The sequence below is a fragment of the Bremia lactucae genome, linkage group LG10 (assembly GCF_004359215.1).
Source record: "Bremia lactucae strain SF5 linkage group LG10, whole genome shotgun sequence".
NCBI classification, from domain to species: Eukaryota; Oomycota; class Peronosporomycetes; order Peronosporales; family Peronosporaceae; genus Bremia; species Bremia lactucae.
Window position 1 is genome coordinate 2,863,549 of NC_090619.1, and position 13,081 is coordinate 2,876,629.

At 45.4% G+C, this 13,081-nt stretch overlaps 5 protein-coding genes across 5 annotated transcripts; 4 read left to right on the forward strand and 1 right to left on the reverse strand.

The window, feature by feature from the left end:
• Window positions 1–493: 493 nt before the first annotated feature.
• CCR75_009274 (uncharacterized protein) lies at window positions 494–2,762 on the reverse strand. Its single transcript, XM_067967316.1, has 5 exons — window positions 2,369–2,762; window positions 1,548–2,293; window positions 1,304–1,474; window positions 1,042–1,237; window positions 494–979 (listed from the first exon to the last, which is right to left on the reverse strand). The coding sequence occupies exons 1-5, from the start codon at window positions 2,690–2,692 to the stop codon at window positions 872–874; spliced, it is 1,545 nt and encodes a 514-aa protein (XP_067814576.1). The 5' UTR covers window positions 2,693–2,762; the 3' UTR covers window positions 494–871.
• A 209-nt stretch (window positions 2,763–2,971) lies between these two features.
• Window positions 2,972–3,546, forward strand: CCR75_009273 (uncharacterized protein; the record flags this gene model as incomplete). The annotated part of the gene is made up of 2 exons (XM_067967315.1): window positions 2,972–3,145; window positions 3,307–3,546. 2 exons carry the CDS (start codon window positions 2,972–2,974, stop codon window positions 3,544–3,546), a joined length of 414 nt encoding a protein of 137 aa, XP_067814577.1.
• A 59-nt stretch (window positions 3,547–3,605) lies between these two features.
• CCR75_009272 (uncharacterized protein) lies at window positions 3,606–3,953 on the forward strand (the record flags this gene model as incomplete). Its single annotated transcript, XM_067967314.1, has 1 exon — window positions 3,606–3,953. The coding sequence occupies one exon, from the start codon at window positions 3,606–3,608 to the stop codon at window positions 3,951–3,953; it is 348 nt and encodes a 115-aa protein (XP_067814578.1).
• Window positions 3,954–4,515: 562 nt separating this feature from the next.
• Window positions 4,516–4,695, forward strand: CCR75_009271 (uncharacterized protein; the record flags this gene model as incomplete). Its single annotated transcript, XM_067967313.1, has 1 exon — window positions 4,516–4,695. One exon carries the CDS (start codon window positions 4,516–4,518, stop codon window positions 4,693–4,695), a length of 180 nt encoding a protein of 59 aa, XP_067814579.1.
• Window positions 4,696–4,740: 45 nt separating this feature from the next.
• CCR75_009270 (uncharacterized protein) lies at window positions 4,741–5,201 on the forward strand (the record flags this gene model as incomplete). Its single annotated transcript, XM_067967312.1, has 2 exons — window positions 4,741–4,745; window positions 4,880–5,201. The coding sequence occupies 2 exons, from the start codon at window positions 4,741–4,743 to the stop codon at window positions 5,199–5,201; spliced, it is 327 nt and encodes a 108-aa protein (XP_067814580.1).
• Between the last annotated feature and the right edge of the window lie 7,880 nt (window positions 5,202–13,081).

Sequence of the window (13,081 nt, forward strand, 5' to 3'; positions counted from 1 at the left end):
TATGGCTGTAGTCTAATAAGAGCGAGTCAAGTATGTGGCTTTTTCTGATTTCAGTTCGCTTTGCGCCAAATCTTTATTGTGCTTGCTACGACTGCCTATTTGATACTTATGAATGAATCAGCAAGACAAAGGCATTACCATTGTCCAATTACAACTAACATATGGCACAGAGTTTCTGTGAAAAAAACGTTACTTTGAGGAATTAACATTGGCTATACTCACTTGCTGTCGAGTGACAGCATCACACTCGAGTCGTTTTCCGGACTAAATCCGCCTTGACTTCCGTTGCGCTACTAGCGCATTAAATACTCAAGCCTAGATAACATACCGACTGTTGTAGGGAATACTTGGATATTTATATAAATAGTCAAATACGCAGAGCAATTGTATTTGCAAAATCGATTCTTTTAACGCCAATTTGGTTGCTTAGGGACATCTTGATCATTAACGTTTAATAAGGCTGCAAGCCATTACGCAAGATCGTGGAACGAAATGCTAGACAGTAAAGCTGCCAATCAGTGTACTAGGATGAAAGGCAGCAATTTCAACGCGGCGATAGCGGAGGTTTGTGGGTAATAGATTTGCGTTTGGTATTTAAAAAGAGCAAAGGAGTTAATGTTCACCTCGGTGAATTTATGCATCAGAACTGTATGTGAGCAAATTAGCGGTCAAACTTTAGACAGAACAGATCACAACTATCAATGTATTTCAATTACAAGCGTCTACTTAATGGCACACATACAATTGATTTTCTGTATAGATGAGCTTTAAAAGAGATTTCTAGACCGATCACTACACTTTCAAAGCGTCTACACTGCAATAAAATGGAACACTGAATGTAGCTTTGGTGTAATTTTTAGAACACCGCCATTCATTTTGTATCACATATCTTCTTCTTCTTACATCTTCTCCTCGGTAGAGATTCTTTCGAAGGGGTATCCTTACCTACAGCCTTAGATTCAATTTCGATAGTGCCACCCTGCAGTAAGATCTAAATCAGAATTAATGACAATGCCAATAATCGCAGCACAAAAAAGGTACCATAATTTCTTCGCGGTAAATACTCTGCTCAACTTTGTCCTGCGTGTCGAGATAAAACATAAGATCGCGGACCTGGTTTTCCAAACCGCCGACGCGTACAGCACTCTCTTGTTGAATTTGTGTATTTTGGTCTTCCAACAGCCGCACTCGATTTTTCCATTGCTTCTGATTTTCAATTAAAGATTTGTTAAGCTCTCTGCACCAGCGCAACCAGCAAAATTTATGTTTACAGACACTCAATATCATTTCAATTTCCACGAACCTGACAAATGTCAGCTCCTCCTCGAGCTTCTTGGTCTTTTGTGCTAGCGTTAAGTTTGCCTTTCTTAGCTGTTTCCGTTCGTGCTCGTGTGCGTTTAGTAATTGCCGACTTTCACCTTCTTTAACACGTGCAAGTATGCGTTCGTAATAGAGGCGTTGCTCCTCCAATTGACTAAAAAAAAGTAAATCACTTTTGTTATAAATACTTTAATTCATCCACAGTTCACAAGGTGCTTATTGTCTACCTTTTCAAGAGAAAATTGTATTCGACCGCGAGTTTCTCGAGCTTACGGTGCTCACCTTCTTCTTCCTCAGCGGAAGTGATGGGTGGATTCTGCGAGCGCTCACCACTAAAATTGTTTGGGCAGGGAAATTCAACGAACTTGCCGTCTCGTTTATTTAAAATGAGACGGTGTACATATCCGTCACCAGCATAATCCCACACCCGCTGGGTTTCAAGCTCAAGTGAATACGTATGCAGTGTCTCTTGGTAATGCTGTTTTGCATGCTCGCCCGAATAGCGGCCACAACCGACATGGCCGCAAATGAGACAAATCCAAAGGTGTTCAGCCGTGCCGCACACTTCACATGATGACCCAATATCTCCGTGGCTATACCGGCACACAGGACAGCATGACCCTTCCCATCGATAAAGACAGTCACAATGAAACGAGTGATTGCAAAGCGTTGTCAAAATACCCGAGGCTGACGCATCCAATCGATCAAGACAGACAGCACATGTTGGAATTTCTGTCATGCCTGCTGGTGGAGGTGGGAATAAATGTTTCATTTGGGCTCTTTTTTCTCCTCTCTCCGACCGTGAATTTAGGGGCGACATAATTACGTGATTAACTCCATCAGCAACCTTTTCTTCCAATGCCTCATAATTCGATGCGTCGTCACATAAGACTGGATCAAACTCGATGCCTCGCACAAACACAATTTTAGACCGCTCTTGCTCAATGGAATTAAAGTATTTGCCATCGTGGTCCTATCACACACAAGAAATGGTGACACGAACGCGATCAGTAATTATAATGTAACACAGCCTAAAAAAATTTCCTACCAAAAAAAATTGGTCCGCCTTTTCTTGTGAGTTGAACTGCAGGAGAGCCATGCAATTGCTGCGCTCCGGGTCCTTTAGAATGCGCACTTGCGCAATGTCGTCTCGAAAGCTGGCAAGAAATCCAAGAATCTCGACTAATGACATATGAGACGGCATTGTAACCACACAGACCAATATGCTGCGCTCGCTAGGCAATTGATGATAATTATTTGCGGGTGAAGATGATGAGTAAGGTTTATCCGCACGATAGAAGCGTAGCTTGCCGGTGATGACGCGCACTTGGGGATTACCAGCCAGGAAAGAAGTATCTTGCATATCATGCATGACATCTAGTATGAGCTCTTCAGCTTTAGCTTCCTCTTCCTCGACCGTGTCTGTCGCTTCTACCCTGATCTGGAACATGTGAAGAAAATTTTCAAATAGATATATTTTTTTGGCAGCACAGACATTAATACTACGGCCACAGACAAAACTATTACGGCCACCGACAAAACTACTACGGCCACAGATAAAAACAGCCACGGACAATTGATCTAACCAATCGAGGCGTTGTGGTGCGGACGTGTCGTCTCCAGTAAAGGAGTTCGCCATGATCTAGCCCGCATGGAAGCTTTGCGCCAATTACCAGCTCCGTCAACAGGTCAGGAGCTACAGCAATTTATTTGCGCCCTAAACTGGATGAGATCGTCGCTCCCGGCTTACAACAGGCTCGTTCACCTTTTGTCGATATTTACGGAAAAGGTTTACGCAAGTGCTGGAGGGCGAAAAAAGACTCAAGTACGACGAGTAATACTGACTGACATTGGTTGGTCAAATGCTGAGCTGACAGCTTTTTAACGCTGCAAAAATGCGTTGAAACATGCGTTAACTCTCGCTAATCCCGACCCGGAAAGCGTTTGTGCGCTTTATGCAGACCCAGTGACGAGCATTGGGGATAGGCCATCACCCAGGTGCCAACGGAATATCTGCAGCGTGGCTTTGCAGATCAGCATCATGAACCTCTAATGATGCTTAGTGGCACGTTTTCAGGAGGTGCTAAACGATGGGCAATAGTTGAGAAGGAGGCATACGCCATTGTGGAGACGTGCAAGCGCGCAGATTATCTTGTGCGTCGACCAGACGGGTTCAGTCTCTACACCGACCATCGAATTTGCGCTATCTTTTTGCACCAACAATAGTGTCATTTGCGGTGCCAAAGTACACAGCTGACAAATTGCATCGCTGGTCACTTTTGTTGATGTCGCTGGACTACGAAATTCATGACATTGCAGGAGAACTTAACATCTTGGCCGATTTACTATCTCGACGGCGCTCCACTTTTAGTACTGTAGCTGCAATTTGTCTAGTTTTACTCCCATCCTCGCCGCAGTTGGATGAGTCATTCGTTTGGCACACAATCGAACAGATTAAGGTTGCACAAACGATGCCTGTTTCTCCCCAAGGACCAGTCTCAGATTCTGGTAGTGTTCTTCGCGACAGCGACGGGAGGATTTGGCTCCCAGCATACGCTACCGATCTCCACCTCCGAATTTCATCGTTGGACATTTTGGGGCTGCTGGACACCGATTTGAAGAAGCATCGCTAAAAGCTATCGCCGTCAAATTCATCTGGACAGATTTGATTCCCGATGTTAAAACATTGTTGCGCGTTGTTTGCATTGCGCTAGTGTGTCCGGCGGCCCACCAATGCCTCGGTCTCTCGGTGAGGCGTTGCATGCGGAAAAACCAAACAAATTGCTTCACCGGGACTATTTATCGATGGGAAATCAAATTCGGGCGATGAGTACGAGATCGTCGTAAAAGACGACGCGTCTCACTATGTATGGGCTTATTTCTACAGTCGCAGCCACTGCCGAGCTTACGTACGACGCTCTTTCAGATTGGTTTACGTCTTCGGGATCTGCAGTGCCTGGGTGTCTGATCGGGCACACACTTAAATGCAGTAATTTTGGCTTTGCAACGAGCCCTGGGAGCGCATCAGATTTCACTACTCCGCGCTGCCCTTGGGCAAATGACACTGTGGAAGTTGTGATGCGAGTAGTTTTGCGATGTGTCCGGCCCCTACTTTCCGAGTGGCGTCTTCTGGGATCAGAGTGGTCAAAAGCAATAAGATTGTTAATTAGTGCTTAAACATTCGCTCTCCGGCTCATGGAGGACGTGGCGTCGATCACCGCGATGACTGGTCTTCCGGCTATGAGCCCTTTAAATCCTGTAGTAACACTGGTTGCTATAGAGGCAGTGAGTCTGGAGGATCTTAAAGCAATTCGTGGTGTGAATTTCGAGAAACTACGCATTGCATTGGAGGCACTCCACAAGCATATTGCTTAGCAAGCAAAAAGGCGCGCGGCAAAGGGCGTGCAAAAAAACGCAATAATGGGGTGCGATAATTGCTCAATTTGCTATTGGTGATTGAGTACTGTATGCGAATGTGAGAGTCATCGGCGGCGCGGACCCGCGAGGGTAGTTGACACTTCGTCCAATTGGTTGTTTATTATTGAGAACCTATTAACAGGTGCGATGAAGGAGGTCCACGCAGCAGGCTAAAGCTTTACGCTGACTCATCATTAAACATCACGGAGGACTTGCAGGCGCACATTGCTCACAACCATGAGGGCCACGATACTGAAATATTGCTCGAAGCTCACTACGACACCGAAAGTGACCAACTGTTCGTCAAATGGCGTGGGCTCAGTGAGCACGAAAACTCCTGGGAACCCGTGCAAAACCTTTTGGAGGACGTTCCAGCAGTAGTAAAGCGATTTGCTGCTGAGAACGCTGAAGATCCAGCTGTCAAGGCGATGGCACAAGCGCATGGATTAGCACTAAAAGGATAAGTTCACAATAAGTCGAGGGGGAAGTGTCACCCGTTATCGGGTATGTTGCCCGTTTAAGGTTGCCCATTCAGAGAAGCTACTCAAGAATCGCACAGTTGCGAAATTTCTTGTATTTTTAGGGCAGAATTGAACCTCTTTTAGCAGGGTGTCCTTGCCCGCTTATACTTGATACACATTTTAGATTTCAACTTCGAGAGCTCAAGTCAAACAGGGAACAACACCGTACGAATTGTTTATTTTGCGCTCGTATATAGCCGTTTGGGTGGGGCACCAATACCAAGTTCTTCAGCGGAAACTGGCCTAAAGTACCTTGCCACCTCCGCGACGATATGTGCATCAATATTATCTCACATGAATGGAAATGAACACTACAAAAAACGACTATTTTAGCACGTGGCAGCGCATACTCGAATCAGAGAGTCATCTTTACAAAGCAATCACGTACCGTTTGGCTTTATATCACTTGCTAATAAACGATAATGTAGCTGGATATGCAAAAATTCTTAAATCACAACCCAGATCATTCATCACAACTCAGATCATTCATCACAAATAAAAATGAGCATACCAAAACCCGCCTCAGTGACAGTCACTCAGTGCGGCTTTTTCGTGCTCGAAGCGATGGGAATCTGCGTGTCGAGAAATACGCAGCAAACAGTCGTTTGCGGGTCTTTTGCATGCCATAGCAATGAAATGATTATTTTAGCAGCGAGACAAATAATAGTTCAGCACAGTCATACGCGTAGCGGTTAGCAATAAAATAAGCGGAATCGAGGCGGTCCGCGTTTTTAAATATACCAGTGCGTGACACTTAAAACCAGCAACTTTAGTGGCCCTGCAAGAATCGCGAAGGCTTGGCCTGAGTACAAATTACATAGATACGAAGCCTTCGGGAACAAGAGCATGCCCTAAGCTTCCCTCCACAAATTTCAGATTTTTATAATTTCAACTTTTCATGGTGCACCTAAAAATGCAATTTCTGTACTACCTGGATGTAACGGGGTGTATCGTTACATGAAATTAACACTTAAAGGTTGTTAATTAATATATTATCTAAAAGGTAGATAATATTTGGAGGATATTACTTTATATAGTAATATCCTGAATTCTTATCCATAAATAGGTATAGGCCATTATGTATATTTATTCCGCAGACTAATCAGCTGTAGAAGTAATCAAAGAGAGTTACAAGATAAGATATTTAAGAATTCATTTACATGTTTAGTATTAGGTTATAGTTAAGTCAGCATTTACAAAGATAGATTAACAAAGACACTTAACTATATCAATACAGTTTTCATTTTACCCTCTTAAGTTAACTTGTCTTAAGGGAAGTCTTCCTCTGCACTTACAGGGTACGTCACCTAACGAAAGGCACCACTCACAACTGAAGCAGTGTGAAGTGGACTTGTACTGAAACAGTACAAGTCGTAGTGCCCCGTTACACCTGGTAGCGCTTTGTAGTCCGTCCAAGGACCACATTTCCCACATCTAACATGGACATGTTAGATGGTAGTGGGAATACGCATCACGTTTCCCCTGAAAGCTACTCCTTTCTAAGTGATATAGAAAGGAGTGCGGTTGAACGAATGAGTTCGACCGCAGGAATTGATGCAATCTTGGCAATGCTGTCCAATTTGGACAGAGATGCCCTCCATTCAGCCATCGCCAAGTTCATACAACATGAACTTGACGAGATGAAGGAAAAAGTAGCCTTGCTGAATCAGCAAGGCTCTTAACAGGCAGAACTGTTGAGGATACAACAGGTACAGAAACCCTGTACCTGAGATGATGCACACGCGTCGTCCCGGAACCTTAAGATTGACATCTATAAGCATAAGGGAGTCGAAGGAGATTTCCTCTTAAGATGGTTCGTCGAGTTGGACGATGCCATAAAGGCCCGTCACATCGTCGACGAACAAATGCAAGTCGCATTTGCTTAATCAAATTTGGCAGGTCGTGCCAAAACTTTAGCTCTAGGCCTTTAGGTTGCGCGAACTGTATCTCTTTGAGCGGTTAAAGCCTTTTAATGCTTCGCTCAAACAGATGTTTGAACCGCCAAGGGCAGAGTTCAGAGCTCGATCAGAGCTTCTGAAACTCAAGCAAGGCAACCGTGATGTTCACGCATATGCCCAGCACATACGACTCTTAGCGAGTTGTATAACAAATAACCCATTCCATGTATACACGTTGATTACGGTGTTCATGCAAGGATCTTACGGATGGTCCCGTGAAGACCCATCTGTTCAGCTTGAAACTGGATACGCTTGAAGAAGCAATATCCGTCGCGGAACAGAAGGCCACTAGCTTAAGACAGGCTCAAGCTAGTTTGTCATCCTCCAAGATGACGCGAGCTTGAAGGTCCAGAGCCTATGGACCTCTCTTATGTCAAATGCGAGAGACCTCGCTTTTCGAGCAATAAGCGATTGCAGAAATGCCATCGCTGCCAAAAATTAGGACACTACCCTCATGAGCGTAGTGCCCCACGCCCAGTACCGAAAGGTACTGAACGCAATTTTGGACCGAATGCTAAAAAAGGAAAACGGTCGCGGGTCCGACATCGTTGTGATTTGCAACAGCGAGGCGGACCGCCAATAAACGGTTGGGGTCAGAAGGGCCGCAACGCCCTACTGAATTAGCAACCTCAGGAGAATTTGGAAATCCATTGACGAAAGTTGCTCCAGACACATAATCATTATGTGTCCCTGCACCTGGCGATGAGATACCCCTCATCACCTTGAAGTTAAAAGTGGCAAATGATTTGTCACTTAAAGCCCTAGTGGACTATGGGGCGTCGAATAACTTTACTCATCGCCAGTCGCTAGAGGGTCGTAGGCTCAAATATGTTAAGCGCGACATCCCTCTCACGAGGATGACGGTGCATCTAGCGACAGGCGCATCGATAACAGTAATGAAACGCGTAGTGAAATTTCACTACACGTTTAAAGATTTAGAGTGTAATAATGATTTTATCGCACTGAGTTTAGATGACAAATTTGATGTCATCGTAGGTTCCCTGGCTCGGAAAGTATGAATCAAGAATCAGCTGGCAGCATCGATCCGTATCGATGCTTGCCACTTGTTCATCAGATGACCATCTCATAAACATCTTGGAGCGTCCATAAGCGTGTGTATGTACTAGGAATGAGTGCGATGGCCTCAGTTGTGGTACGGTCGTTAGTACGACTGCATAAGATTACAGTGTAATTACTTATCACTCTGTGGAGTCAGCTGCGGTGGCTGTGCGAATGTACAGGCAGCGCCGAAGGTCGACCATTCGAATACGTCGAGTGGATTGAGAAATGAATGTACCCCTAGCGGGTGACAGTCAAGGAAGATACTGGTTGTCCAGATTGGACACCACGATGATCCTAGATTGAGTAGAGAGTCGAGAGACGATGAGGAAATACGTCCCCACGTACTTCAGAAGATATCTACTCAAAAGTTAATGCTGAAGTGACTAGACTTCCGCATCCCGAGGGATTAATCCCTTGGCAGCCTGAGGATAAGGAATCCCAGAAAAAAAACCGAGACATTGGATGTTTTGGTTAATGACGGATCAAGAGTATGCGCTCATTCTCTCGATCTGTATGCGCCTCCGAATTAAACTTTGGAGATAACTCAATTTCCTTCTCAAAAACCTAAACGGTCCTGGAGAGATCTCTATAGTGGTAGAATCAAGCAGATCTGCCAACTCGTCACAAAGGACGAATAAGCTAATCGATATTCGATCAGCGTAATTTTTGCAGAGAACGTACGGGTTCTCAGCAGCTCATGGATGTAATAAAAATATGTCCGCGATGCGAAGACTTGGAGATATACTACTCAATCCTGCGAGTCACTCAAGACAAATCATTTGTATAAGGATTCGATTGGATTCAGGGATTTATTTCCTGCCGCAGTTTCATGCGAGATGCCTAAAGATAAAAGCACTAAGCGTGATATCGAGCTTAACCGGGCTCGAAGTACTTGTCTGAAGAAGTGGACACTGCCTCGTAAACAAGTACGTGCGATCGAAAAATTATTTATCAATCGATTAAAAGCGGGCCATGTTAGGGAGTCATCCTCCCCACATAGCTCACCGACCTTCTGTGTCCGAAAGGCCACTGGAGGGTGGCGGATAGTGCACGCATTCAATAAACTGAATGCTGCAACGGTACTGGCTCAATGCCGATACGTTGAAAAAGCGTTATCTTACATGATATGTCTAAGAGGAACATCTTTTCGTCAATGGATCTGATGGATGGATTTTATCAGATCCTTATGCGTGAACGGGACATACCGTACACAGCAGTGGAACTCCCAGTGGGATGCTCTGAGAATGGCTAGTGATGCCTCAGGGGCTTAGTAACGCCCCTGCAACATATAACAGATGTGTAACAAATCTGTTGAGACCGGTGCGAGAATCCGCACCGAGTTATTTAGACGATGTATTCGTCCATAGCTGGGCCATGGACGAAAAAAGGACATAAAGCTCATAAAATTCACGTTCGTCGATTTCTTACACTTATGCGAAAGCATAATTTGTATTCAAATCTCAAGAAGTGTGTATTCGCTGCAAGCGAAATACCACTTCTTGGGTGCATCGTCGGTAAACATGGCGTGCACCCTGATCCCGAAAAGATCAAGGCAATTACTGACTGGCGGTTTCAGTCAATAACAAGGGACTTAGAAACTTCCTTGGATTAGCGGCGTACTTGCACAAGTACTCTCGCAATTTTGCAGAGATGACAGTTTATCTCTCTCGTCTCTTGATAAAAAGACGAGAAATGGTATGGAACGCTGATTGTCAACCTTCGTTTGAAAATATCAAGCAGAGCTTGATACAATCGTCCATCTTGACGATTGCAGATCAAGACATACCATTCCGTGTGGCCTGTGACGCCAGCGATTTCGCAATCGGCTGCGCGTTAATGCAATACGATACAGACGGCGCGAATCGTGTCGTCTGTTACCGATCGCGTTAACTGCAACCAGCTGAACGCAATTACCCAGTGCATGACAAGGAACTCCTTGCCATGAAATATGCATTGGCTAAATTTAGGGTCTATCTCCTAGTAGATAGACCGTTCATCGTATATACGGATCATGCGTCATTACGCACGGTCGTAAACAGCCCACACCTTTCGCAAAGAATGGCGAGGTGGCTATCCTTCTTCGCGAAGTATAACTTCTCCGTCGAATATAAACCAGGACGACTTAATGTCGTCGCTGATGCGTTATCACGCCGACCCGATTTCGAGTCAGCAGTGCACTCCAACAGTGAAAGTGATCTTACTGTTGCAACACTCACTACGAGTGTTCCGTCATCATCCTTAAATAATGACATAAGGAAAGCCTATAAAGAAGATAAGGACCTTCTTTGTCTGATGGATCATTTAATGAATCCATCCGATAAATCTTTTAAAGATCTACCGGCTTTATATCGATCGTCATCCGATCGATACACAACACGTAACGGCTTATTGTATTACACAGCCGTTACCGGCGACACCCACGTGTCGTCGTCCCAACTCACAATGATTTGCGCTTGCGCATCATGTTTGAGTGTCACGATGCACCAACAAGTGGACATCGTGGACGTGAGAAGACTTATCTCACAGTAAGTCGCGACTTTAGTGGCCTCGCGAGTATCAGTTCGTGCGCAAGTACATTCGTGCATGCGAGGTATGTCAACGGGTGAAGCCTAGCCCTTCATCCCGTGCACCTCTCCAACCCCTACCACTTCCCAGGAGAATGTTAAAAGGCCGTATCAATGGATTTCGTCTTCGGGTAACCCGAAGACGATCGCGAAAACAATGGAATCCCTGTTTTTGAAGACAGATCCAGCAAGATGGTACATCTTGCTGCAGTACCTCAGTCGATCACGACTCCGGGCTGTGCCCGTGTATTTATCTACACGGTATTCAAACTCCACGGGTAACCCCGTGAACTGGTCTTGGATAGAGATCTACGGTTTACGGCGGAGTTTTGGCAGTCCGTGTTCCGATCTCTCGGAACACGGCTGACTATGTCAACTTCTAATCTTCCAGAGACAGATGGTCAGACGGACACGTAAATCGCGTCCTCGAAGAGATTCTTCGAGATTACGTCCAATCGTATCCGAATCGGAGCAAGTTTTTACCGATGGTCGAATTCGCCATCTATAATTCGGTGCATGCGTCTACAACGCATACACTGTTCTTTGTGCTTGGCTTACACCATCCACCTATACCCACCCAATTAGAAGAATTCTCCAGTTTAGGGGGGGGGTAGGATCGCACAACAACACCATTTCTGGCTCATGCTCATCACGCTTCGAAATAAGTAACGACGCGAATGATGTCGATGTCGAAGGAATCGACATCGAAGATGAGAACAATCTCATGGCAGTGTGCACAAAGCGCACTGAAAAAGACAAAACAAATAAATCAGCAGAAGAATTTCTGCTAACTCGAGAACCAATAATCCGTTTCGTTCAGGATTCCATTGCTAACGCAGTGGATCGTCAGAAACGGAACGAAGACAAACATGGAAGAGCAAATGTTTTTTCACTTAAAATTAATGACCTAGTGCTACTCTCTACGGTAAACTTTCCTAAGCGTGTCGTAACTAATGTGAGTTGCAGTTAACTGCTACCCAAGTTCATTGGGCCTTCCCGTGTACTGCATCGCAGAGGCAATGCGTACACAATAGAATTGACAGGAAGATGCGAACGCATCCTACGTTTTACGTTGGTCGGCTCCGCCCGTACCATCAGTGCGCGGTCTCTTCCGCGGAAGGATCTGACCACCCTTTTGGATATACTCATGCCGAATCCGAAGTTCCTCGATATCGCGACGAGCTGACGACAGCTCGTCACGAAGAGCGTGATACTTCCGCTCGTACTCAACATTGAGTACGCACTTCTCGAAAGGTCTTCCAACTGTGCGACATGGTGAGTCTGCACTGTCTGTTCCAACGAGTAACGTTTGCCGCACTCGTGATCAAGACTCTCCTCCAATACATGGTGGAATTGGTCGAGTTTGTCCATCTTCGACTCTAGATCCGACACACGGGTCGGAACTAATGTCCATCCTCACACCAAAACCATTGGTGGATTCCTACGGTGGTCAACGTTTTCTTGCGGAACGTATTCAGAACCACCGTGATGTGAAGGGGCAGCGAACGAGTTGTCTTGTTCGCTGGCGCGGTTACCCGCCTTCGTATGATAGCTGGGAGTCTCGTTCGCAGCTGGTTTTTGACGTTGTGTGCCTCATCCATCAATATGACAAGACCCATTCGATGGATCAGAAGGTCCATCGGGAAACACGCGCCCTGGCGCGTGTAAATCGATTGCAAAATGTCAATCGCATCGCGCATCTCGAAAGAGATGCGAGCCCTTCCCCAGGGCGAAGAAAGCGAATAAACATACCCTTTCACTCGTTTCGTGTTGTCGAAACAACACGAACAGGGATCACCGAAGTGATGCATGGAAGTCCTGCCTCACGATACAATCGATGCAGTTTAAATCTTGCACCGGTCAAAGTTCGCTTTTCATACTTAACGCGAACCGCGTTTACTCGTGAAAGCCAGGCTTCGCGCCCAATGTCTTTGACATTGCGAACAAACGTGTCATAGGCTTGCTTCAACGAATTTTATCTCGCTTGTCGTTGCCATTATACCATCGATGCTTAAGGAAAGCATCGAGCTAATATTATTCCTTAGCGCGAAAGCTCTTCGAGCTGAGGTAAAGGCCATGAAGCTTTGTCGCAAAAAGTAAGAGATATCTTCTGGTAGGAGTAGTCTCTCCAGACAAGCTACTGACAAGCCATTCGGGCAAACGCCACAGCTTCTTCTCAGGGGCGAGATGAAACATTTTTTTGTCTTCACTCCCCTAAGTGGTACCCACTCAAACAGGG

Excerpts from the sequence above, each read along its gene's own strand:
- CCR75_009274 (XM_067967316.1), bottom strand. The coding sequence starts at position 2,692 with ATGCATGATATGCAAGATACTTCTTTCCTGGCTGGTAATCCCCAAGTG. Across the intron at positions 1,475-1,547 it reads TACAATTTTCTCTTGAAAAG|TCAATTGGAGGAGCAACGCC; the intron begins GTAGACAATAAG and ends ACTTTTTTTTAG. Across the intron at positions 980-1,041 it reads TTTACCGCGAAGAAATTATG|GGTGGCACTATCGAAATTGA; the intron begins GTACCTTTTTTG and ends ATCTTACTGCAG.